A 27,344-nucleotide genomic window follows, 5' to 3' on the forward strand; every position below is an offset into this window, starting at 1 on the left:
TTTAAAGAGGAGGGTTTGTGATAAAGATGAAAAAAATGCATTTACGTTAACTAAACTTGAGAAATTTCATGACAACCAAGAATTCAAGACAATAAAAAACAAATCTCTAAAGTTCTTAGAATTACATATAATGAATTTAAAAATTCATTAGAACGCGATTCGAGCAAAGCTGCCTCAAATTTGACAATATCACCAAATCAACTTGATGAGGTACGATCTAAAATGGTATTCATGGTTCGGTATCACGATATAATAGTGAATGATAGTAATATCTTTTTTTTTTTGAATTTCACTATTATATGTGTTTGTTTTAAGTAGAGAAAATGAAGAAAAAAGATGAAGAGCTTTTTTTTTTTAACTAAAAAAAATTATATTTAACAAATCTAATTTGGCACCCCTACAATTTTTGTCCAAGTTCCGCCACTGTGTGTAAGTATTGCGGTCATAACTATAAAGTTGGCAAAAACCCCATTACTAAAAACAATTATGGGACTTCACATTTAAGTCGACATGTCAATGCATGAAGAAGTATTGCAAACTTAGATGTGGATTAGAATCAAGAAGGAAAGTTTGGTACAAGAAGGATAAATCAAAAGATTCATCATAAGTTACTTGCGAGAGCCATCATTAAACACAGTCTTCCCTATAATTTTGTTGAATATGAAGGAATTAGAGAGTGGATAAAATATATTAATCCTAATGATGACATGAAATGTAGGAACACTACTGTTTTAGATGTAGTAAAGGAATACATTGAAGAGATGGAAAAAGTTAAGCAAATGATGTATAGGATTCCTAATAGAATTTGTTTAACATCTGATGTTTGGACTACAATTACTTCTGAAGGATATATTTGCCTAACTGCACACTTTGTCGATGAAAATTTGAAACTAACAAGCAAGATTCTTAACTTTTGTCGAATGAAACCACCACACAATGGTATTGAACTTGAGAGTGTTGTTTTTTATTGCCTTAAGCAATGGGGCATTGAAAATTGGAAATTGACAAACATGATGTCTGGTTCATCTTATCCCACTTCAAACTTGTATTTTATGCAAATTTGGAAAATTCAGTTTATTATTGAAGAGAATTTGTTAAATGACGATGTCACTTTAAAGCAAATGGATATGAAAATGAACGAGAAGTTTCAAAAGTATTGGAAGGAGTATAGTGTTGGGTTAGCTTTTGGAGCTATTCTTGACCCACGACTAAAGGTTGAATTTATAATGTATTGTTATAAAAAGTTGGACATTCTGACCTATGAAGAGAAAACAAAGAAAGTGAAAGAGAAGTTCAAGAAGTTGTTTAAAGAATATGTAAAGAACTTGTCTATCCCTGGTGTTTCTCTTTCCCAATCACCAACTGAATCCATCTCATTGTCTCAATCCAATATCGAAGGAAGAAAGTTGAAGAGATCAAGGATTAATTATGTAAGCATTTTATACCTAGTTTTCATTGTTTTTATATTTTTTTGGTTCTCTTTTAATGTGTTCGATGTTTTTCCATTGTAGGATTTTAAAATGTATCTGAATGAATCAAAATCTATTGCTGGCAAGAACAAGATAGATGTTTATTTAGATGAACCAACAATAAATGATGATGAAAACAATGAAGATTTTGATGTACTCAAATATTGGAAGACTAATGAGAAAAAATTTCCTATACTGTCTATAATGGCTCGAGATGTGCTTAGTATTCCCATTACTATAGTAGCATCAAAGTCGGCCTTTAGTAAAGGTGGGCATGTTCTTTCAAAATATAGAAGCTCTATTCTTCCTGAGCATGTGCAAATGTTGATTTGTACTCAAGATTGATTGTATGGATTTTCTGAAAATCCTAGCAGTAAGTTTATATGTTATTATTTTTTAAATTACTTTACATTAAATAATTAACTCTAGACTAGTTGTTTGATTGTATTTCAATTAGTTGTAATAGATGAAGTTGTTGAAGATATTTTTGGCCATGAGGAAATCATTGATGAATCTAAACTTGAAGATGTTGAAAGTCATCAACAATGACACTTCTTCAGGTTCTGTTATACACTTAATTCATTATCTCAATATATTTGGTGTTTAATTCTTTGATATATGCCTATAAGTAGCTTCTAGAGAGTGTCATTAAATAGCTTCTATATGGCATCTCTGGAGTCACCAACCAATAGGAAATAACAGTATCAAATTTGACTTCTATTTTATGTAAAAGGGTGTAGCGTTTAAGGTTTGAAGAAGTGGAATGCAGCTGCTATTTCACTACAAATGGCAGAGGTCGTGTGCTTTAGTGCCTGCGATTTTGAAGCAGAACTGGAAACCAAACTTTACCCCTTTTTTGGGGTTTTAATATTTCTTTTTTCTGTCTTTACAGCACCCTTTTTGCTTTATTAGGTTGATTCTTCTCCCATTTGGTAAATAGGCAAAAGCGAGTCTTTGATTAGTATTGGATATGAATGTTGGTGACAACGACAATGGATTTATTGATTATAACCATGTCTTCAATATTATCTATAACATACCTGTTTTTTTTTCAGCAGAGGTAGTTTTGTACTTGAATTATTCTGTATATCCTAAATTTATTCAGTTATTTCTATTTTTTTCTTGTGTTCAGGATATATTTTTTTTCTAAGAAAAAGCTTATAAGCTAACCCTAACCCATAGGATTTTTGTGAACTTTTTGTAGACATTTTGGCCTTGTGGATTTTTCTAGCCCGAACCCATGTAGAACAAGACCAAATCATGAGAAGTGGGCCAATTTGACATGTTGGGAAAAACGGCGTACCTAAAACTGTAATGCCTGAAGATGAAGAGAGGGAGTTGGGTGAAATGAAAGGGTAAAAAACTAAAGCATTTACCTTTACAAGTATATGAAAGATCACGAATAACGTTCCAATATCTATTATTCAGCCTCATCGAATAGTAAAACATAATTAGCAAAAGAAACGAAATGGTTAAAAAATATATATGGTAACAAAACACAAACCAATTCTGTGTGTAAGACATTATGACCATGCGTAGTTTTTATCTTTTATAAAAATGAATAAATAAATAAATAAAATACATTTTTTACCTTAAATTATAAATTACAAATATACAAATATTTACCAACAACTTATATAAATAGTTCAACATGGAGGAATCATTATATATCTTTAGAAGTTGTTCCTGTAGACGGGATTTCATTATAATAATAATAATAATAATAATAATAATAATAATAATAATAATAATAATAATAATAATTTTTATCATTGTTGTTGTTAAAAAAATGACATGTGTTAATTGAATTCAATAGATAGCACACATATTATGTTGAACCAAATACAACTAGTAGGAAACAAATCATAACACATCTAAGAATAAAATACCCCATAGCAAGTGTGTTTATCTCTTGACAGAGTATTAATAATGATAAAAAAGGAAAAAAAATTACAAATATAACAACGAGAAAGGAAATACAGCAAAAAACTCAAGGATAACCAATATGGTATAATATGAGGAGTGAGATACAGGGTGAAAGAAAACATTGAATTTGTTAACTATAAACTACTACCCAACATAAACAAGGAAACAATCTCAAAGAAATAAACAAGGACATTAGGATTTTAATCAACAATTTAAGGGATACTTATCTGTTCCCAAAGTAAACCAATAACTTACCAGAAATCACACATTACTATTTTCTTAAAGAATTTATTCAGAGCATTTTCCTCTGCCTCAGGGAAAGGTACCATTTCTAAGCCATTTGATTCACCACACATCAAATATACAACTGTGTTCTTGAGCACCAATCCATGATCAAAGGTCACAAATATCTCCACCTTATCTCCTGAACCTAAATTTGATATTATATTATGCCAATCTTCATCATTGAAGGAAATTACTGTACCATGCCTGTGTATGTGCAGTGTGCACTTTGTATAATTAACAATTGAGACACTTGTAAGACATTCAGTTGCCACGATTTCAGAGGTAGATAAATACACAACACACACAATCATTCCCTTCATGTCAGAATCCCGAGGAACAGTGAAAGAAACAGAATGCCCCTCACCCCTATGGGCCAACCAATAAGGGTGGTTGTCACCTGGAAGAGAAACATCACAAGACTCGCTGCTTACTAATTCCTGTACCAGCAGATCAAAGACTTAGTCATGTCTGTATATTTTATATCCGAAATGTTATTGTTTTAATTGGAGAGGATGATTTATGTTTTATTTATTTGCTCATTTTATGAGAAAGTAAGGTACATAAACTGTATATCATTGTATCTCATATTTCTAGGCATAAATATTGGTAAATTATGACCACACATTTAATAACTAAAAAAACAAAAAAACAACTGAATACGTGCACAAAACAATTGAATGTAAAAACAAATCATACAAAATATATCTATATTGCAGTTAGTGCATATCAAACAAGGTCATAAACATAAACAAAAAATACAATTAAATCACCTTCTATCATTATTTTCACATATAATTTTGCTTTGTTTAGACTTTTAATAAATCCAAGCTTTTGAAGATAATGATTAATTTTCACATACCAAGCCCTTACAACCAATTTAAGACTGTACAATGCCTTGTTTAGTTCGTGTACAAACAATTTTAAAGAATTAATATGATGATTTTTAATCAAATTAATTCATTTAAAACAATACATTGTCTCTATATACAGATTCTAACTTTAAAGTAATAATTGCAAAATGATTTTAGAATCTTCTAACAACTTCTAGTAGCTTCTAGTAATACACATTGAATCTTCTACCAACTTATAGTAATGCATTTTATTTTCTACTTACAACACTCCCCCCTCAAGCTAGTGAATGAATATCTATCATTCCTAACTTGTATGTGAGATCATGAAATTACTTAGCGGGAAGACCTTTTGTAAACAAATATGCTAGCTAAAGCCCATATGGGACATAGGAAGTAGTGGTAAGGCCATTATCCTTTAATAAATTGTCTATTCATCTCTGTATGTTTGGACCTTTCGTGTTGAACTAGATTATGGGCAATGCTAATAATAGTCTTCTTATCACAATAAAAGATCATAGGTTCTTAACATGTCACTTTAAGATCATTTAGAATAATTCTTATCCATAACAATTCACACATCCTTTGTGTCATGGCTCAAAACTCAACCTCTACACTAGACCTTGCAATAACATTTTGTCTCTTACTTCTCCAAGTCACTAAATTTCCATCTAAGAACATGCAATATCATGAGGTATATTTTCTATCTGTGACAAATCCTGCATAATTTGCATCATTAAACACTTCAATTTTTAATTTGTCATTTCTTTTGAACAATAATCTCCTTCCTGGACTTGCAACAACTATTAAATGTATCCGATTTGGATCATGCATGAACTGAATAACGAAAATCAAAACATAGACTCTGTCCAGCCTTGTGTGAGCTAAAAAATTGAGCTTTCTAACAATTCTTTGATATTGGCCTTTGTTCACAAAAGAATTGGCTTCATCAATCCTAATTTTATTGTTGTGTTCTATAGGAGCTCTAATGGTATTGCAATGACTCATACATGTTTCTTTGAGAAGATCAATAACATACTTTGGGATATAAATTGAGTAGCAAGCCTTCCTTTCAAGAATTGTTTCTCATATTCATAATCTCCTTCAACAGTCATATTATCAACATAGACCAATAGTAGTGTAAGTTTACCTTTTTGGGGAATGCTTTGATGAACAAGGTGTGGCCACCTTGACTTTGTCGATAACCTATGAAGATCATACATGAGGGAGTCGAAAAAACTAAACATAGGGTGATTGTTTGAGTTCATAGAAGATTTTCTTCAAGCCACATACTTTATTTTCGTCTGCAATAGATCTTAAACCTGGGGTAATTTTCATATAGACTTCTTGCACTAATTGTTTATACAAAAAGGCAATTTTCACATCAAAATGTTGCATTTTCGAACTAAAATAAGGTGTCAATGAGAGAATGATTCTAATTGTATTCTTTGCCATTAGAGCAAATATCTACACCATAAGTCTGAGGTCCTTTAGCAATTAGCCTTGCTTCGTAACTTTCTAATGTGCCACCAAATTTATACTTTACATTATAAACCTATATGCATCATCTTTTTATGTAGTGGCTTGTAAACATTTCCATTGTTTGGTACTTTTCTAAGGCAGACATCTCTTCATTCATCGCTTGAACCCAATTCTCATCCTTCAATGCTTCTTGAATTGAAGTAGGGACTCTAATTGCACCATTGACATTGAAGAAATTTTGTTGTTGCATAGATAGATTTTTAGTAGTCACAAAATGAGAAATAAGATACTTGGTAGTAGACCAAGTTCCTTTTCTCAAAGTAATGGGAAAGTTATCAAGGTTAAGTTCACAATTATTAATATTCAAGGAATTTTTCAAAAGTTCAATGGTGACAGAAGAATGAGCATTTACCCTTGGGTCAGATCATTTGTGTTGTTCTTGGATCAAGTTAGGTTTCTTGATACCACTTTGTTAGAGGAAAAGGTGAAAATAGAAGAGAGAACTTAAATTTCCTTGCTTGAAGATGTCAAGTACGTTAAGGTATTTATATGGCCTAATGGAGAGATCTAGAGTCTTTCTTAGAAGCTTCTCTAATTAAAGCTCAACTATAGAATTTTCTACATCTTTCACTAATAAAAGTCTTCTAGATTTCCTATACTTTACTTAGGAAAAATCTAGAGCCATCTCTCTCTCTCTCTTTCTCTTTCTCTCTCTCTCTCTCTCTCTCTCTCTCTCTCTCTCTCTCTCTCTCTCTCTCTCTCTCTCTCTCTCTCTCTCTATATATATATATATATATATATATATATATATATATATATATATATATATATATATATATATATATATTTCAAATTATAATAACATAAACAATATGTTCAAAAGGGAGAGTTCCAGTTTAATTTAGATATTGCATTAGATTTCATGATATATTAACTAAAAGATAAAGTGAATGATTTAGATGTCAAAGGTAAGAGCTAGAGAACAAACCTCAGAAATGCTATCGCTGAGAGTGCTGAGGAATTTATTGTAACTTCCAACACCAATCAAAGAAAACCTCAAGTGATGATTTGAAATTCTTGATTCTGAAAAGTTTACAAGTGGTGATTCGACAAGAATTTTTTTCACTTTCTTATATAGTTGAAACTCCGTCTTACATTGAACCAAAACACTTCGAAGATTTGCAAGGCCGTTATGCAGTGGCACAAGGACACGCCAATTATTATTCTCCATATCCATGAAAAATGGACTATTACAATATTGTTGTTTCATTGTTGATGACATCCAAGATTGAATGACTGATGCAAAGGTATTATGTAACATTCCTTTAAATCTACGTAGGGATATATATGCAATGCTTTTTACGATTGAACAGGGCACTTGTTTCACAATTGTATTTTCAGTAACTATTGTTATCAAGGAATGTAGACCCACTATATCTTCTTCCAATATGTCAATCTTGGAACAACCAGAGAGAATGAAAGTTCTTAAAGATCTCAGCTTATATACATTTCTGGGGAGACAACTTAGACTTGTGCAGTCCTTTAAATTTATCAGTAGCAGATTGCAAAGATCTCCAATGGATTCATGTACCATGCACAAACTTGGGCAATCTTTTAGAATGAGTTGTTGCAGACTTGGTAGTCCCGAAAAGTCCGGTGTTTCTCTCAAGTACTTAGAGTGACTAAGATTAAGGAATTTTAACCGCTCTAAAACCTACAAAGATAGTTTTTAGACAAAAGATTAGAAAAGAAAATAGAACAAGGTACAAATTATTGTTAAACAAAAAAACTCACGAACACGAGAAGACGAAGGATAAATGCACAACGTAGTGTTTTATTGATATGAAATAGGCCTTTTAAATAGTTATAGTGCAACACATTAACTAATACTCTAATAATTAGTCATGAATATAGCAAAAAATAATGGAATGAAATCAGCAGCATTAGTTTAGCAACCCAGAAAACCAAACTAACTAAATCTGTTAAATAAAATATTGCAACTAATTAAAAATATAAACTACTCTATATTTAAGATATCTGACAAAACTCTCCCATAATCTTACATTTTTCCTTCCCTCATCTGAGCAATTTTCTAAACTCTTGAAACGATATTATAGACAGTGGTTTTGTCAACATGTCATTTATATGTTCTTTGCTTCCTACGTGCTCGAGCTATATACTTCCTTCTTTCACTTTTCTACTGATGAAATGAAAACGAACGTCAATGTGCTTACTCCTTTCATGATTGATCAGGTTCTTAGCCAACTACTAATACATTATCTACTCGAATCAACACCTTCTCTCCTTGCTTGATCTCTAGTTTGCTCAGTAGGTTTCTAAGCTAGACTAAATGTCGAACACTCGAGAATGCTGCCACATACTTAGCTTCACATTTTGATAGTGCCACAATGGGTTGTTTCTTTAAAAGCCAAGTAAAATTCGTGTTCCCCATGAAAAGTACATACCCTGTCGTGCCCTTTTGGCCATCCATGTCTCCACACCAATCATTATCCGAGTACCCAATAAGCCGACAATGGTCTGACTTAGTGAAGAAAAATCTGAATGATATCGTTCCCTTTACATACCTTAGTATCACCTTTAGAGCTTTCCACTGAGAGTACCTTGGTTCCTCCATAAAGCGCCTTGTGATTCCTACGCTCAACACTAGGTCTGGTCTTGTGTTCGTCAAGTACCTCAGACTTCCAATTAAGCTTCGATACCTGCTTGCATAAACTCTGTCCCCCCTCTCCATTTTTGTACAACTTCGTGTCGGGTTCCATGGCAATAGAAACCAGATTGCATTTTAACATCTTTGCCTTCATTAGTAACTCTTCAGCATAACTTTTATAGGACACAAAGATACCTGTCGTGTTTTGGTCCACCTTTAAACCTAGAAAGTATTTCATGATGCCCAGATCTATCATCTCAATCTCCCTCTTCATCACTTCTTTACACTCCATGACTAGCTTGGCTTTACGTCCTATAAATATCATGTCATCTATGTATAGTGCTCCCTGAAGACCTTAGAGGTCATCTTCCCTAAAGACCTCTCCTTCGAGTCTTCCTAGTTCCATTCATTCTCCTCATCTACCTTGACATTTTGACTCACCAGAACTTTGTCTGTACCTGGCTTATACAGTTTGTAGAATTTTTCCTCTTCACCATGGCCAATAAAAACATACCTTTGGCTCCTATCATCAAGTTTTATTTTGAGCTAAGACATGAGCATAAGCCATGCTTCTAAAAACTTTGAAATGTCTTACACTCGGTTTTCTTTCATTCCATGCTTCTTGCGATGTCACACCATTTAGTTTGGAATGCGAGCACCTGTTCTGGACATATACAACACACTACACTGCCTTTGCCCAAAAGTTTTTCTAGCATCACCAGTGCAGTAAGGGCTTTTGGCTCCGTGTTATTTTCGCCATTTTGTCTCGGTTTTAGACCCGAGGCATATTGGGATGAGACCAAAAAGAGGAACCTTTGTTCTCGGTTGCAAAGGAACCAGAGCCATAGAGGGACTTTTTTGCTTCAGGTATATGAGAATCAAAGCCATCTTCACGCACCAGCTGCAGTGCTGCTTTCAACCACCATGCCACCAACCTGCAACAATGCACAGAATAGCAGCGTCGCCGGCGTACAGTCCACCATGGAATCACCATTCAGGCACCTAAAAATGCAGCAGTAACACCTTCGTCGCGACGCACCTGCGACAGCACACCACTGCGCTACTCGTCACCGAGCCACCATGCTTCACTACACCTATTGCGGCGTACCTCACCATGACAGCCACAACATCAGAACCAGCAGCCACCACTACCTTCACCATGCGCGAAACAACAAGCCGATCTCCTTGGAGTAGAGTTGGAGGGTCTCAATGCCATCGGCGGAGGTCGTGGTGGAGGCACCCGCGGCTGAGAAGGCTTCACCCTCGATCTAATGAGCGGCGACAGAGGCTTCGTCGAATGAGAGAGTGCCGTAGCGTTTGGAGAGTACGGATGGGTCTGGCTGTGGCGAAGCCTTCATTTGCGGTGGAGCGGAGGGTTGGTCCGATGTGGTTTCGGTGTCTGACATAGTAACGACGAAAAGGGAAATATGGGATTTGGGTATGTGGAAAAATAGTGTTTTTAAAGGGTTTGAAAATTAAAGGGAGGAAGAGAAAGAGCACCTACACACGTGAACGAGAGGAGAAAAAATTGGGTTGGCAACAACAGAGAGAGAGGAAAAAGTTGCAGAGGCGCGGAGAAGAAAGAGGGGGTTCACGAAATTGAAACCCTAAATAAACCCTATGGCTTCAGTTCCTTTAACAACTGAAGCCATATACCCCTATTTGGCATCGGGTCTTGTTGGACCGAGGCCAAGCACCTAACGACTAGTTCACTTTTTCAAAAATGCAGTCCCTTTTTGGCTTTGGGTCTTGTTGGACTGAGGCATATAATTCTCTTTGGCACCGATTTTGGGCGAACCGAGGCCTATAGCTCTCTTTGGCTTCGGGTGTTAGCTGAACCGAGGCATAAAACTTGGCTGGAATTACAAAAATGCCACCGCACCATTATATGCTTCGGTTGTTGGCCAACCGAGGCATATAAGGCGAGGTAAAAAGGAAATTTTGCACTAGTGCATGTTCTTTCCTTTAAGCATGGTTCAAACCATATCAATGATGGTATGATTCTTCCTTTTAGTGACGCCATTCTGTTGTAATGAATATGGAGCTGTGAGAAAATGCCTTATACCTTGCTCTTCACAATACTCCATGAACTTTGCTGATGTGAATTATCCTCCCTTGTCAAACCTCACTACTTTAACTCTGTTTACTGGCCTCTTTCTCCATCATCAACCTGAACTTCTTGAATGATGCTTTTGATTTCTCTTGTAAGAAATACACTCAGATTTTTCGAGAGAAATCGTCTATGAACGAAATGAAATATTTCTTACCCCTGAACAAACTAGGAGAAATTGGTCCACACATATCAGTATGTATTAGGCCAAGTTGCTCTTCTGCCTTGTACCTGGCCAAGTTTTGAATCTAGTCTTTAGATGTTTTATGAGCACACACTTTTCACAAAACTTCTTCTCAAACTCTATACTAGGTAGTCTGTGTAGAGTTTGAGAAGAAGTTCAAGTGCCCATATAAGAAATGCCATATCATGGCTTCATCCTTCACGTCTAACTTCAAACATCTTTTTTGCAGGATGTTCAACTCTAGTTTGTACATCCAATTTTTCTTCATTTATACTTAAGCTACTAGTTGACTGTGCTTGTCCTTAAGTACAATACTCGATCCTTCATCATAATCGAGTTTCCTTTCTCCATCATCTGAATCATGCTTAGAATATTACTCTTCAACTCAGGAACATAGTAGATATCCATGATTTCTCCAAACCGTCCATCCTACTACATGTGTTAGATTGTTCCACGTCCTTTTAGCACCACCTTGTAATAATCTCCAAATGACATGAATTCGGCCTCCATCTTAGTGAGTTCATTGAAGAAACTCTCATCTCCACACATGTGATGGCTCGCTCTTGTGCCAAGACACCAGACTGAAATGTTTAAACAACATGGACTAAGCTCGTCACGTGATCTCCTTTCCTCCACACAACTCGAACTCCACTTGATATCCAATTTAGTGAATTCTCCTTTTTTTTCGCCTGACAAAACTTCTCTATGTGACTAACCTTGCCACAGTTGTAGCAACTTGCCAATTTGCATTCTTTTTGTGTAGTGGTCATGCTTGCCACACTTGAAGCATTCCACTTCTGACTTAGACCGACCTCCTCAACCCCATCCTTGACCCCACCACGCCAATTCTACAGCCTGGTCTAATTCGTGCCAGCTTCAACATCACCTCGACCACGTTCACTCGTCCTCGACCACCTCGTCCTTTACCTTCAAGACCTCAACCTTGAGTATTCCAAGTTTCATTCAAATGAAGTTACATTACAGTGCTTGGCCAAAAGCTTCCATCTTCTTCCTTCTCCTTTGTTTGTGGGCTCAAGTGACCCAATAAGTTCTTCCACTAACAGAATTGACTAGTCCTTTGACTCCTCGATGGTGCATATGATGCCCTCGAAAATCATCTTTCAGTGATCTCAAGATTTTCTTCACAACCCGGCTTGCTGGCATTGGCTTTTTGTTCCTGCCAAGTTGGTTAGCCACCTTCTCTACTCGAGTTATGTACTTGATTTACCCGCTCTTTGTCCTCCATATCTTTAAGCATTCAAACTCTCTATGAGGGTTTGTAGTCGGACTTGTCTAATGCGGTCGCTCCCTCTGTATGTAACCTCTAGAATCTCCCATGCTTCTTCTGAAGATGCAATGTTTGCAATCTTCTCGAAGTCTAACTCGTCCACCACATTGTACGAGAAGTACAAGGCCAATTTATCTTTCACTTGCGTCTTTATCAATACGGCAATCTGGGCCACCATCTAGTTTTTGTATTCTGTGGGATCTTAGTACTTGCTCTCCACTATATCCTATATGTCCCCAAAAGGATCTTCATTTATAAACACCAATTATCGTAATTGGTTTTTTTCGACAATTGTGACACGATCATATCATTAACAACTTTTTCCATTAGTCCCTTTTTTTTCAAAGCACTCAAGTGCACACTGTTTTTCTCACACGATTTCACTCTCTTTTTTTTTTTCTTTTTCACTCGGTACTCAGAGCATAATATGCTCTAATACCACCTTGTTAAACTGAAAAACTCGCGCACACGAGAAGACGAAGGATAAATGCACAACGTAGTGTTTTATTGATATGAAATAGGACATTTAATATACGATGCAATACATTAACTAATCATCTAATAATTAGCCATGAATATAGCCGAAAAGAGTGGAATGATATCCCTAGCATTATTTTAGCAACCCATCGGAACACCAAACTAACTAAACCTGTTAAATAAAATACTGCAACTAATTAAAATATAAACTACTCCATATTTAAGATTATCTAACAATTATAACTTGGAATAGGAACCGAGTATGCTATATCTATTTTAGATAACCTATGAGTTTTAAATGAAAACAACATGTAATAAATACCTGGGGTTGCTGCCAGACGAGTTGAAGATAACTATGTTTTAAATTAATTGCAATTACATTTTCCATATGAAAGTTGTTTGGTATGTATTTTAAAGGAAACCCTTTCCAACAAATCCATCTCAGTTGTTTAGAAAGGTACTCATAATCTCCGGTAAGTTGTACATGATGCAGTTGTAGAAGTCTTAGTCTCTTCATTTCCTTGAAAGCATGAGCCTCAAAGTAATCTTTGCCGGTTGAATGCAGTTTCAGGGACAATCCCTGAGTAGCTTTTGTTCCCTGTGATGAAAATAGCAAAGAGAAACAATTGAGAAATCCCTAAATATCTGTTGATCATTGATACTTAACGCTGATTCTAATAAGATAACAACAGCTCCATGGCACTGAAAAAGAAAACACTTTCAAAAGAAGTTTCAAAATCATATACAGAATGTTCTTACAGTATTCCTTTTCAGTACATCTTTTATATCATCCTCAAACCATAGTCGACTCCTTTTCCTTGGTTCATTTGGGCATCTTTGGCGAATAATTTCTCTTCCCATGTCTCGTAACAAAGGATGCATTTCTAGTTTGTTGTTCCTTTCAACTTTTATGAGGCCACGTTCTATGAGAACTGTTATTCCAATATCAGCATACAATCCACAGGCATTTAGTATTTCTGTAACATAACCTCTCTCTTTACCAATAAAGAAACAACATATATCAAGAAATATATCCTTTTCCATGTCGTGCAGACCATCAAAACTTATTTCCAACTTCTCTTGAATTTGATTAATGGGATTTACTTTTAGTTTTGAGGATACACTTTCCCACTCTTCCTTTGTCCTATCACATAAATAGGAACCAAGGAACTGAAGAGCAAGTGGTAGTCCTCCACAATAATCAACTATGTTTCTTGAAAGCTCATTGAATTCTTTTCTTGGTTTTGCTTCTCTGAAGGCATGCCAACTTAAAAGCTCAAGGGAATCATTTTCATTCATAACATCCATTGTATGCACATAATTAACTTTTAGTCGGTTCAGCACCTTAACATCTCTAGTTGTGACAATTATCACAGTTCCTTGACCAAACCATTGTCGATTCCCGCATAGGTTTTCTAACTGGCCAAACTCATCCACAGCGTCAAGCACAATGAGCAACTTCTTTTGTGAAAGTTTAGTCTCGATCATAGTTCTTCCCACCCCATCGCTTTCCACCTTGAACTTGGATTTTAAGACATCATAAAGAAGATTTTCTTGCAAATGAACATGCCTTTTGTTTACTTGAAATTGTCCAATATTTTCAATAAAACTCTTACCAATGAATGGATGATAAATTCGATTATAGATGGCCCTGGCTAAGGTAGTTTTACCTGATCCTCCCATTCCCCATATCCCTATCATACACACTTCAGTGGATTGTTCTTCAATCAATCCAATCACTTTTTCCACGTGGGACTCTAATCCAACAGGAAATGCGGTAATAGACATGTTTGTATAGTCCAGCAATGTCTGAACGCGTCTAACAATTTTCTCCACAAATTCAGCGTCGTGCCTTCAATGTGAATGGTAAAGTGTTACGAAAAATAAATCACAATCTTAACATATGCTTCATTCAGTCTTAAACACGAGAAACTACGAAGAAATCATTTGTTTACCTGAAATCTCTGAAATCCCAACCAGTGATGCCTGCAGCGTTGGTTAGTGCTCGGCTCCACCTGGACAACGCATGTTCTAGTTGTTCTCCTGAATAGCTGCTTTGTGCAACTTCTTCCAATGCTTTCACCAAATCATCCTTCCGATTACGTTCTTCCAATTGGACAATATCGTAAATTACTGGCAGAACTATTTGTCCAAAAGTTTGGCGGCATTCAATGATTTTTTCAAGCTTGTTAGTATTTAAAGGTTGTGAAGGGGATAGTTGAAGGGATAGAGAAAATGTGTAGATAGTAGAGTGTGAAAGTTGTAGTTGGAAGGAGTATGTAGTTGTAGTAGTGAGAGTGGTGTGTTAGATGTGATCTTAGTTCTTGACATTCATCAAATGATTGAGTACATGGGTATTTATAGACCTATAGAGTATTCTAGAAAGTGTTAGCCACAACTTGTGTGGAATGTTCTAGATTTTTGCCTATGTAGAATGTTCTTGATATTTTTCTTCATATCTTAGGCTTTTCTACTTTGTTCTAGAACTTTCATTACATTTCAATACTTTTATCTTATGATTTTCTAGATTCTTCTAGAATTTGCATTACACTTTAATACTCCTCCTTGATGCAAATTCGGTAACTCCAAGCATAGCGCGTAGTAGTTCAAATCTTGGTCTTGGTAAGGCCTTTGTGAAGATATCTGCAATTTGATCTTCTGTCGGGCAGTACTCAAGTCGTATCTTCATATTTGTTTCCGCTTCTCTGATGAAGTGGTATTTAATTGCTATATGTTTTGTTCTGCTGTGATGCACAGGATTCTTTGTCATTGCAATGGTTGATTTATTGTCACAATTAATTGTAGTAGGGCCACTTTGTTTTTCTCCCATATCTTTGAGTATTCTTCGAAGCCATATAGCCTGACTTGTTGCTTCAGCGGCTGCCACATATTCTGCTTCAGCGGTTGATTGTGCAACTGTGTCCAGGCTTCGATTGGAGTTTTGTCTTGAACTGCTTTAGTAGGACATCTATTGAGTAGGTAGACCGCAGTGTAGACTGCTTCTGCCCAGAATGTATTTGGTAGTCCTTTCTCCTTCAGCATTGATCTCGCCATCTCCATGACTGTGCGATTCTTTCTCTCTGAAACACCATTTTGTTGTGGAGTATATGCGACTGTAAGTTGTCGTTCTATGCCTTCATCTTCACAGAATTTGTCAAACTCATGAGATGTGTACTCCTTTCCACGATCACTTCTAAGTACTTTTATCTGTTTTCCACTTTGCTTATCGACAAGGGCCTTGAATTTCTTGAATATTCCAAAGACTTCTGACTTTGCCTTTAAGAAATAGACCCATGTCATTCTAGAGAAGTCATCAATGAAGAGGATGAAGTACCTGTTGTTGTGATGTGAAGGCGTCCTCATCGGTCCACAAACATCGGTGTGGATTAATTCTAGTAAATCTTTTGCTCTCCATGCTTTGTCTGTTGAGAATGGCAATCGGTGTTGCTTGCCGAGAAGACATCCTTCGCATGATTTATTGTTCTCCTTCAAGTAAGGAAGATCCCTCATCATGTTTTTCTGATATAGAAGCTTTAAGGCATGTGTGTTGAAGTGGCCAAATCTCCTATGCCAAAGCCATGAGTCATCAACTTCCGCCTTCATGGCAATATTAGTTCCAGGTTTGAAGCTTATGGGAAAGCTTCTATTTCTCTTCTCCATTTTTACTTCACCAATTTCTATCCTTCTATTGTCATAAATTTTGCATGTATCTTTCTCAAAGTGAAGAGAATACCCATTCTCCATCATTTGGCCAATACTTAAAAGATTTTCTTTAAGATTGGGAACTAGTAAAACATCCTTGATGAATTTCGTACCTTTCTTTGTCTCCACCATGACAGTTCCTTTGCCTTGAGACTCCACTGTGGCGCCATTTCCAAGTCGAACTTTGACATTGATAGATTTATCAATGTCTTTGAAGATGCTTTGATCTTTGGCCATGTGATTGCTGCATCCACTGTCCAAGTACCAATTTCCTTCTCCACTATGAGATTCTTGATTAGCATAGAATAAACGTTGCTCCTGATTATGTTCTTCAGCAAAGTTTGCTTGGTGCTTATTTTTATTACGACAATACTTCTCCACGTGACCAGGCTTCTTGCAATAATGACATATTGGCTTCCCACGATGCCAACAGTCTTTTTCTGCATGACTTGACTTATTGCAAATGCCACATGGAGGATATTTATCTTTCTTGCTTCCAGAGAAATTTCTAGAATCTTTGCTTCTAGAATATTCTTCAATATTTTTCTTTTCTCCTTCTTCTCTCCTTTTGGGTTATAATTTGAGCTTTGATTGGAAGGCATTTTCCACTGAATTTGTATCAGCACGATTATTTAATCTTGCTTCGTGCACTCCAAGGAGACCAACTAATTTACTTATCGATAGAGAAGATGGATCCGAGGAAGTTTCTATGGAAGCTACTATGGAATCATATTTTTCTGTGAGAGTGATAAGAATTTTTTCTACCACTCTTTTTTCCTTAATTTCTTTTCCATATAACTTCATTTTATTCACTATTTCTTTTATTCTTCCATAGTATTCTTCAATGGTCTCAGATTCCTTCATTCTGATGGTCTCAAATTCTCTTCTTAGATAGTGCAGTTTAACGGAGCGTACCTGTTCATTGCCTTCAAATTCTTCTTCTAAAATATCCCATGCCCTTTTTGCAGTTTCTGCATCCATGATCCTCCTGGCGATAGTTTCTCCCACAGCTTGTTGAAGAACAAACAATGCTTGGGCATCCTTTTGTTCAGAATCTTCTAGCTTTTTTCGTTCCTCCTCAGATAGAGTCTCAATATTATCTGGTTTTGTATAACCAGATTGAACAATATCCCACAATTTTTGTGAGATAAAATATGTCTTTAGTTTGAGTTTCCAAAGGTCAAAATTTTCACCGGTAAAAACTGGTAGGGGGACTGAAGAAAAGTGAACAATGTTAGAAGCCATAGGTTAAGAGAAAAAACTCTATTCTTTTGGAAGTATAGAAGGAAGGTTTTGAAAGTAATAGAGTAATTTTTCTACGCCCAATAAATGATCGAACGTAGCTCTGGTACCACTGTTAGTATTTAAAGGTTGTGAAGGGGATAGTTGAAGGGATAGAGAAAATGTGTAGATAGTAGAGTGTGAAAGTTGTAGTTGGAAGGAGTATGTAGTTGTAGTAGTGAGAGTGGTGTGTTAGATGTGATCTTAGTTCTTGACATTCATCAAATGATTGAGTACATGGGTATTTATAGACCTATAGAGTATTCTAGAAAGTGTTAGCCACAACTTGTGTGGAATGTTCTAGATTTTTGCCTATGTAGAATGTTCTTGATATTTTTCTTCATATCTTAGGCTTTTCTACTTTGTTCTAGAACTTTCATTACATTTCAATACTTTTATCTTATGATTTTCTAGATTCTTCTAGAATTTGCATTACACTTTAATAAAGCTCAAGACGCCAGCAGGTAGATTCAGTGTATGTTTATGAGAAAACAATTATTGCAATCTTAGAGCTTGCTATTGCTCGCATGTGTTCTTCCAGCTTCATTTCCTCTTGCACATCCTCTGTGCTAATCAAATTTTTGAATTGAGCTTGTAAAAGAGCATAATGGAGATGAGAAACGAACTTTCTACCCATATCTTCTCCCCCAAAGTTAATGAACACATCGTATTTGAACTGGGGTTCTGATTTTAAGAAGGATGGAGATGATGATGAAGAAGAACAAGCGAACTCCATCAAAGGAATTGAAGTCAACTCTTCAAAGGTAAAGCAATAATGATAAGAGATGTACAGTTGTTTAACTTAAGGAGTTATGATCTCATATAAGAGTCTGATAAGAAGTTTCGGAATAAAAAAAAATAGTATATATTTTGCATCAAATTTTAAAATTACTTGACCAATTCAAAGTCGCCATAAAACAAAGAAAATGCTAATACAAACAGTTGAAATATGATAGAACCTTCAATTATTTTATAAGTAACGACAAATAGTTTGTGAAAAGATAGATATTATATTAAAATCCTGCTGTAAGCAATTCCTACTGGCAAAATAAACTAACTGTTAGTCTGGAAACATCCCAATCACTTTATATTAGACTCCATATATTTGTTATATTTTCCCTCCTGAACTCACCTCAGTGTGCATTCTTCATTCTTTTCTGCGACCTTCCCGCGTTAAGTTTTTGGAAAGACAATTTTAAGGAGTGCAATTATTCAATTTGGATTTCAAATAAATTTTTTTATTAAAAGATTTATGCTATTCAATTAAGATTTCTAAAACACGTTGAAAATTCAATTGTGAATCTAAGTCTCACAAGTAAAAATAAAAAATTTCAACCTATATAAGGATTAAGGTCCATAAACTTATTGTCTTTAAAGTTTTGGATTCAGAGTAGTGTCAATTTCTTATGTGTGGATTGAGCTAATGTTTCATTGATATTAAATCTCTCCGGTGATTTTCTCTCGAAAGACTCAACAGAAAAAAATATGTGTGGAATTTATACTTTTGCTCTTTATTTATTTTTCATTTTATCACAAAAAGATGACTATCACTCAAAATTTGTTTAATTGATCAAAGTGTTTAACTCAAGAAAAATAGATATGTCCAAAAGACATTAAATTAACGGAAGGTTTTATCTCAGGTTTGATAGGTCATTTTTAATATAATTTTTGTTTAGGTTCGTTTCTTGTGATGCAGTGACAGAGTTTATCATCATTTTTTAATTACGTGAAAAAAGCTCCATCTGTACCCAAAAGCCATTTTAAATCCATGAATTCTGCACATAAGAATTGGTACCCCAAACCCATTTTAAATCCATGAATTCTCCATCTCTATGCATAGTTACAATTAAGAATATTTGATAACGATAGTACTTAAATCTAATGCTAAACAATAAATGTATTGATCAAGCAGTATAATACAACATATATTACAGAAACAGATTAATGCACACAAGTTAAAATTCAAAATTTAATTAAAATAAATGGAGCATAATTTATAACGAGTGAAAAAATGGTAAGCCCCTAGCTCCTACCAAGGATGGAGGCACATGTTTAGAGAGGCTAAGCATATTTAGAAAGAAAATTTTCTTCATCATCTTTTAATTTAGTGTTATTTTTAAGTATTTCCTAAGTTGACTTGGTTTTACCATCTTTTAATTTTGTGTTATGTTAAGTTTTTCCTAAGTTGACTTGGTTAATTTGAACTTGGTTGACTTGTTGACCTTTGATTAAGGTTGATTTGTTGACTATAGTTGACTTGACCTAAGTTGACATATTAATCCTTTTTAATTTGTCTTGTAGGCTTGTTTATGGTAATTAGAAGTGGATTAACACTAATGGAGTGTAGGAGAGCATGTGCTACATTACAAAAGCATGGTGGCTCGCATATGTGAGTTGGAAGAGAGAAGAAATCATGGCATACCCCTAGCCAAGGGTCATATCACAAGGAACATGGTCAAACAAATTCTAGAAGAGTTAACATCCTCTCAAGAAGGTGAGGCAATGCTCTTTTCACTTGAGCCATCATGAAGCATTTTTAGATTTTGTATTAAGGGTCTTATAGTGTTCCTTTGAAGGTCCATATCCATTTATTAAGGACCAAGTAGTGTAGGGTTTTAAAAATCATCTTGCTTAGTAGGAAGCATCATATGCGCCTAGCATAAGCAACTCTTTGATGTTTAATTATGTTAATCTAGCTAATTTAGTGAGAGGCATCCCACACATGTCACATAACAAGTCCTTAATGGAGAGTTCTCTTACAAAGGTAGTGGTCATGCGTTATTATTAATTATTATATACACATGTTAATATTAAAAATAATAATTCTATATATTATTATTTTTAACTATATTTTAATTATTATATATATATATATATATATATATAAAGTGAAGTAGTTATATATATATATATATATATATATATATATATATATATATATATATATATATATATATATATATATATATATATATATATATATATAATCAAGAGGATTGTTATGAGAAAAAAAATTGTAAATCCATCTTGGTTATTGTTTGAATTATTCAATTAGAACTCAAAACTTTGTTAAATCCTCGTCAACAGTAGGAGTTACTTAGACTATTAGTCCTAAGGTGCGTTCATTTAGTCCTAAGGTGCGTTCATTTCTGTTAATTTTCTGTTTGAAGTGATTAGAAAAGATGGATTTAGATGATTTCACTACGCCAAAATTGTTAATATTAGGGATGTCAACGAGGCGGGTAAGGTACCAGCAGTAGCTCCTTCGTAGCCTACTTGCTAGATAAATATCCACCACATACCCGTACCTATATCCGTGCAGGTATCCGTTATGCGGGTACCTGCATATTTTTTATACATATGTTGGATCCGCTTACTAAAGGGTTGACACGTCAACGAGTACTTGAGTCATCGAGGGGAATGAGAGAAAAGCCCATAAATTAGTTGCAACAATGGACACCCATCTCCACATGAATAGCGATCCCATGGAATGGAGTTCAATGGGTAACAATGACGTTGTTGTTGGCTAAAGTACACAAATTGGTTTGATTAAATGTTATATGTCTCATTCCTATGGCGAGATGTACTATAAATTATGACAATAATAAGGTTGATGTATATGTATTATTATGCTTATTTTGTAAAATACGTCTTAAAAAACCCAATGACAATTTTGTATGGATGTGAGTAACAAACAACCCTTTGAGGGTTTACCTAGTGAGTGTGATGGTGGGGCTATAATTGTGAGACATGGGTAAAGTCTCTAAATGACACTCATGAAACATGATACATGCACAAGGCGGTAACATGCAACCACTTATTATAATCTATAATAAACACCAATATTGTATGTGTTATTTACTAAAACTCGGTTATAGAGGATGTGGCTCAAAACAATTAGGTCTCTGCATTTGCTCGGATGGAAGTTCATAAGCACTAGGTGTAAGGCTCAAAGTCAGAAGGTTCCTTATACTGAAATACAATATTTTTTTAAAAGATAATATTTTTTAAAATTATGTGGGGAATTGTTAGAAATATTAATATAATTTAAAAAAATTAAAAAAAAAAATATTGTTGTTACTGATGTTTTAATACAATGTTAATTCCAGAGTTAAATTCTACTTATGTATAATTTTTTTTTCATTGATTAGAAATTACTTTGGTTTAAACCAGTTTGATGGCTATTTACTTTTGTTTCTCCCTTTTTCACCTATAAATACCACCTAGTTGAATGAGGAAAGACACAAAAAACACTAGAGTTCTCCCTCTCAAAAGTGTTCTTCCTTTCTACTCTATATTATCTCTTAAACACAGTGGTGTTCATAAGGTTCAGAGATCCTTTGCTGCATTCAATCGATCCAACGAATTGTTGTATCTTGGAGGAGAAGCGCATAATATTGAGTATTGCCCTATGCAGTGGGGGCACTTTCTCTCTAAGGATAGCGCTCTGAATGCCTCAACCCAAGCTTTCTCTATCATTTTCTCATTTACATATTTACATTATCTTATATTTTTATTGTTTGTTATAAGAACAATTTGACTTGATCATTTCTTTTATCCATATCTCTATCTTGTTTTTGGTTTATCATTATTTTATTTTCAATGTTATTCTAACACAACCATGACACCATAATTTTGTTTAATAATGGATGTAACGTCCCATTTAATCAATAAACATAATTAAAGGAAGCGTCACACACAGATAGTATAGCAGCGTAGTCCTGGAGTTTAAAACATAACTCTTTACAAATATCCAAGGCACACCACGATGCCAAAACTAAGCCAGCTACAACATTCAACAATAATCAAAAAGGGATTTAAAAGACAAACTATTACATGGGCCATAGCCCAGAAAGAAAGCCCAAAAAAAAGATTTAGATCCAGTCCAAGCAGACTATGCAGCGAAACCTCCATCACCCTGATGATTACGGGGAGTGCTCACCTCTGCTCACATCAACAAGTTGATGATCGTTGCAAAAGAAAATACCACACCACAGAACATACAACAACAAACAGTAGGGTGAGCTAGAGCCCAAAATGGTTTCATCAAGCAGTCATATACACTTTTGCAGTCAAATATACATACAACACCCAAGCATGTTATGACTTTCCAATCAATACACTAAGACTCGACTCGACTCATCCGGATATGTATAATTAGGTCAGATTCAGCGGATGCTTGCACTTGTGGTGGATATCTCTGCTCACCCCCGAGCTAAGTGTTACAAGTGTTACAATATATCCAAACCCCCACACACAAGGTTAGCCCTTAATGAGTTTCAGGCCTCTTTTCTACTCTCACCACAAGAGTCAGTCCGCTCTAAGTGAGACTAATTGACTCCTTAGAGTGTTAGGATGCAACCTTACCTTGAATCCTTATCCAATTATGTAGATGGGGCACCACCATGAATTCCCACTAACAGGGTCAACGAATTACGTCCCGACCACTGAAGCACAAGCCTAAAATCTCACCTAGTGATTTCAAGGAATTACGCACTGACCACAGACCAAACATATACAGACAACAAAGCAATATTTATCATGTGTGTATATATATATATATATATATTACATCAACCTTTATTACCAATCCCTTTCATGTTCCAGATCAAACCCATACCAACTCATCATACTCCATCCATGAATATAGAATTTCAACTCATCTCATTACCATGCCTTTTTCATAACCAACCATTCCATGTTCATTACACGCCAAAAATTATTCAGGTTCATCATTCACAACTCATATACCCTCCCACTCATGCATATTCATTCCCTTCATGCCATTATATAATAAACCAATCAAATACAAGCCAAACATCCAAGAATAGGGAAAACACCAAATCAGAACTTACTCTCGCCCAGCTCCTCGCTCAGGCTGAAGGGTCTCGCTCAGGCGAGAGGGACTCTCGCTCAGGCGAGCTCCCTTCACCCAGGTGAGAGCTCGACATACAGGTATAGTGACTTCTGCGCATTCTCGCTTAGGCGATACCCTCCTCACCTAAGCGAGACTCTCGCTCACTCAAAAACAGAGCTAGTCGCCTGAGCGACCATTCGCGTGAAAGAACCTGGGCGAGCCTTTATTAATCTCGCCTAGGCGAGGTAGGCTCGCTTGGGCGAGAAAAATAGTGCTCACCATTGTTCTCTTGAGTAACAGCTACCCACACACATCCAAACAGTTCAAACAGACATTTTCAACCGATCATATTCTCATATAGGCCATTCAATCATCAAATACTCATCAAATAAAAAGATTCTACCAAAAATACAATAAGGTCTAGCTTCCCTTACCTGGAATGAGCTAGTTTAAGGCCTTGACACCGAACAGCGGAACACCACGACTCTAGGAGAAGGTTACAGAACTGTAAAAGTGAAGCGGAACAGTTTTAAACGGGTTTATTAGTACAAACCCTCGCTGGAACTACGAAGAGTAAGTCGAAGGAAAGAGAGCATGAGCTGAGATCGACTTACATGGACAGAAGAGAGTTGTATGCACTTGGGGACGAACGGGATCTAAAACCCTAGCAGAGGAAGACGGCAGCAGCTCAAGGGTGTGAGAGTTCTGTTTTTACGAAAGTGAGCATAGCGGTTAGAGTTAGGGCACATAGGTCTGATTTTGCCTCTTTGGGCCAGCCTTTAGGCCCAATAGATTAAGGGTAGCTCTTAAAATATTAGAGTAGGAAAATTGGGCCTTACAATGGAGATTGGCATGGCATAATATCAAATTTAGCATCAGGAGACAACGTGAAGATTTTTTATTAGTTTAACATTTAATTAATGAAAATGTAACACTTTAAAAATGTTACTAAATCTTCTTAGTAACATATTTTTTATAAAAAAAAAAAATAACATTATAAAAATGTTACTACTGTAATATTTTTTTAAAATAGAGACATTTTCAAATTGTTACTAAACAATTTTAGTGATTTTTTTATAAAGGCAACATTATAAAAATATTACTAATAACTATTTTGTAACATTTCAACAAATGTAACCGAAAACACATAATTAGTATTAAAATATTGCACACCAACATTTACATTGCATGTTTCTTTATGTAATGTTGTCATAAAAAAAGAAAGCCATAAAATCAACTATTTTATTTTAATAACACAACAGAAAAATCAACTATAGCTATGTAATATTTAAGATGACAACCTAGTTGGTTATGGCTTCAAAAGTGCCACATGCATGGGTATGAAGGGAATCCATGAAGTTGACACAAGAGTCTTAAGAGAGGAAGTTTTTGACCAAAAATAAAATTTAAAATAGGCTGATAATATCAATGTAATAGAGAAATCAAGAAAAAAAATGATCAGAGTTCCTATGGGACACATAACTTTTGATTCCTCTAGTTTTCTTTCCTATAAGATTAGAGAAACAAAGAAAAACTTAGATAGAATTCTGCGTAAGAAAAATAAAAACAAAGTAAAGCCAATTCAAATAAAGACAAATAAATATCACCAAACATATTTTTTTAGTCAAATCTTCCGGTTGAGAACCACCACAACCGGTCCCCACACCCCTTCCATAAACCTGAAAAGAGTACCATCAGATCAGTACCCTAAGAGGCTCCATTTAAAGACCCTTCCTTTGTCCTTAAGTATCCTTACTTCATAAACACATAAATATATACACAGAACCAATCATTAAAGATGTAACGTTTTCAGAGAAAAAATATATATCTTCATGAAAAATTACCCAAAGGTAATGAATATGTCAAGTGTTAAAATGCATTAATTGGATGAGAGTGAAGATTGCCATAGGAATGAAATGTAGAAATGGAATGCAGAAATTGAGAATTGGAATCCATCTATGACAGCAGCTAATCAACACATGGTAGCAAAAGAATACTCAATCAAATTCTCACCAGGTGGATTCAACGCAAAGATTATATCAGTGGAATGCAGAATGCAATGTAGATGTAGAACACTAAGCCTTTTCTTCCACTCCTCAGGTGGAGGCAAGTCCCCGGTAAAGGGAGTTGCTAGCTCACCCCTTCAAGCTTCTCGAGTCTTGGAAAATAACGTGGGGGTATTGGTCGAGGAAGAAGAGTATCGTGGTGCCAGAGAGTAGGATTGGAAGGAGTGTGGCAAATGTTTGAGTCCTGAGTTCTAGAGAGAAATTCGTGAGTATTTGTCCTTTAACAAAATGTAGTTCAATTAGTGTTCAAATATATTCTTTGTCGATTAACTCTTAGGGTCAGTCACTTAGATGGCACTTCAAACTTTTGAAAATATAAAAATTGCATTAACATTTATATATGTTTTTGTTGCTCAGCACTATCTCGAACATGCCTGAATGAAATTATTTGTTTCAATTAACATTATTGGTCTTGATTCTCTTCAAAGACACAATTGATCTCCCGAGTTTAACTGTGGGACTTCACCAATGAGATTTGATTTCTTATCTTGATTCAGTCATTTGTCTATGGTAATTCACTTCATGGTTATTTTTTTCTTGACAATTTCTAAATTTCTAAGTGTATATTAGTTATTAAACTTCTTTTAATTAAGTTCCTATTTTTCCATTTTTAGCTTGTGCTTTGGTACTGAGGCCATAAGCTATTGAATGTGATGACAAGGTAGAAATAAAGATGGTAGATGAAGCAAGTATGTCATGAAGGTCATTTTCTAGAAGAGCTAGTGATGACAAGGCTAACAGAAGTGGAAGGAAGGGTATGGTTCTTCCTTTTCAACCTTCATCCCTCTCTTTTGATGAGATCAAATATTCTATAAACATTCTACATGTACTTTATTTTAGTTTCTTGTACTATGTTACTATTTTAGTTTGAGTTTGATTCTTTCAATTTAATGGTTGATTTAGTTTCAGTATATATTTTGCTTCTTCAATCAATTTATCTCACCAACAATAATATTTTTAGCTAACTTGAAAAACAATTCCAATGACATTTCTAAGGTAATATTTCATATCTAAATTCTCCTGTGTTATGATAAAGTAAAATGTAGTGTAGGATTTACCTGAATCCAGATTAGCAATAACTATATCTTCTCCAAATTTTCCTTTCCACCAAGCGGATTCTGCAAAAGAGAGTCCCATGATTTGGTAGTGTGCAATTTATCACTCTATTATCTATTGCCAGCTTTTTTATGTATATGTCCTGTATTATCTTCATTCCAATTATTTTATGTGGCCTTTGTATTTCTCAACTCAAATGCATGCTCAAGGTCTTGAATCTCCCTTTGTCATCCTCTATGGTTCTTCTTGCGTAATATTTATGTTATGTGTGTGTTTCTTCCGAATTCAAGGCCAGTTATTTCATCAAATTGTCCACCTGTTATGCGAGCTTTTGTTGAGCAGTGTTGGGAGGATATGTGGCAAACAGAAGGTATCATTTTTTTTTATCATTGATATAATCTTTTGTTATTTCTAAATTGATTTTGGATCAAGATTGAAAATTAAATTCCAACGTATTAGTGTTAAGTGTTGCACAACTCACATCTATACTAAGAACCTATTTTCAAACTGTTTAAAATATTGATTTTGTTCAATATTGGGTACTGGGAAGGTGGTTTTGATCATGTAACACCAAAACATTAGTGATTATTGAGAATTCTATGAATTCTAACTATAAATATATATATATATATATATATATATGTA

The 27,344-nt window shown here is 35.0% G+C and overlaps 1 protein-coding gene across 1 annotated transcript; it reads right to left on the reverse strand.

The window, feature by feature from the left end:
* Positions 1 to 3,646: 3,646 nt before the first annotated feature.
* LOC114165119 (putative disease resistance protein At4g11170) lies at positions 3,647 to 18,487 on the reverse strand. The gene is made up of 10 exons (XM_028049787.1): positions 18,207 to 18,487; positions 17,355 to 17,653; positions 16,309 to 16,892; positions 16,072 to 16,201; positions 15,552 to 15,983; positions 14,693 to 14,922; positions 13,497 to 14,589; positions 13,070 to 13,335; positions 6,999 to 7,674; positions 3,647 to 4,117 (listed from the first exon to the last, which is right to left on the reverse strand). Exons 1-10 carry the CDS (start codon positions 18,454 to 18,456, stop codon positions 3,647 to 3,649), a joined length of 4,431 nt encoding a protein of 1,476 aa, XP_027905588.1. The 5' UTR covers positions 18,457 to 18,487.
* Between the last annotated feature and the right edge of the window lie 8,857 nt (positions 18,488 to 27,344).

This window comes from Vigna unguiculata, chromosome 10 (assembly GCF_004118075.2).
Source record: "Vigna unguiculata cultivar IT97K-499-35 chromosome 10, ASM411807v1, whole genome shotgun sequence".
NCBI lineage: Eukaryota > Viridiplantae > Streptophyta > Magnoliopsida > Fabales > Fabaceae > Vigna > Vigna unguiculata.

What these genes read in the sequence shown, in the direction of transcription:
- LOC114165119 (XM_028049787.1), bottom strand. Translation starts at nt 18,456, where the DNA reads ATGGAGTTCGCTTGTTCTTCTTCATCATCATCTCCATCCTTCTTAAAA. An exon ending in ATGTACTGAAAAGGAATACT is followed by an intron (nt 13,336 to 13,496) that starts GTAAGAACATTC and finishes TTTTCATCACAG; the next exon opens with GGAACAAAAGCTACTCAGGG. An exon ending in TCAGCGATAGCATTTCTGAG is followed by an intron (nt 4,118 to 6,998) that starts GTTTGTTCTCTA and finishes CTGCTGGTACAG; the next exon opens with GAATTAGTAAGCAGCGAGTC.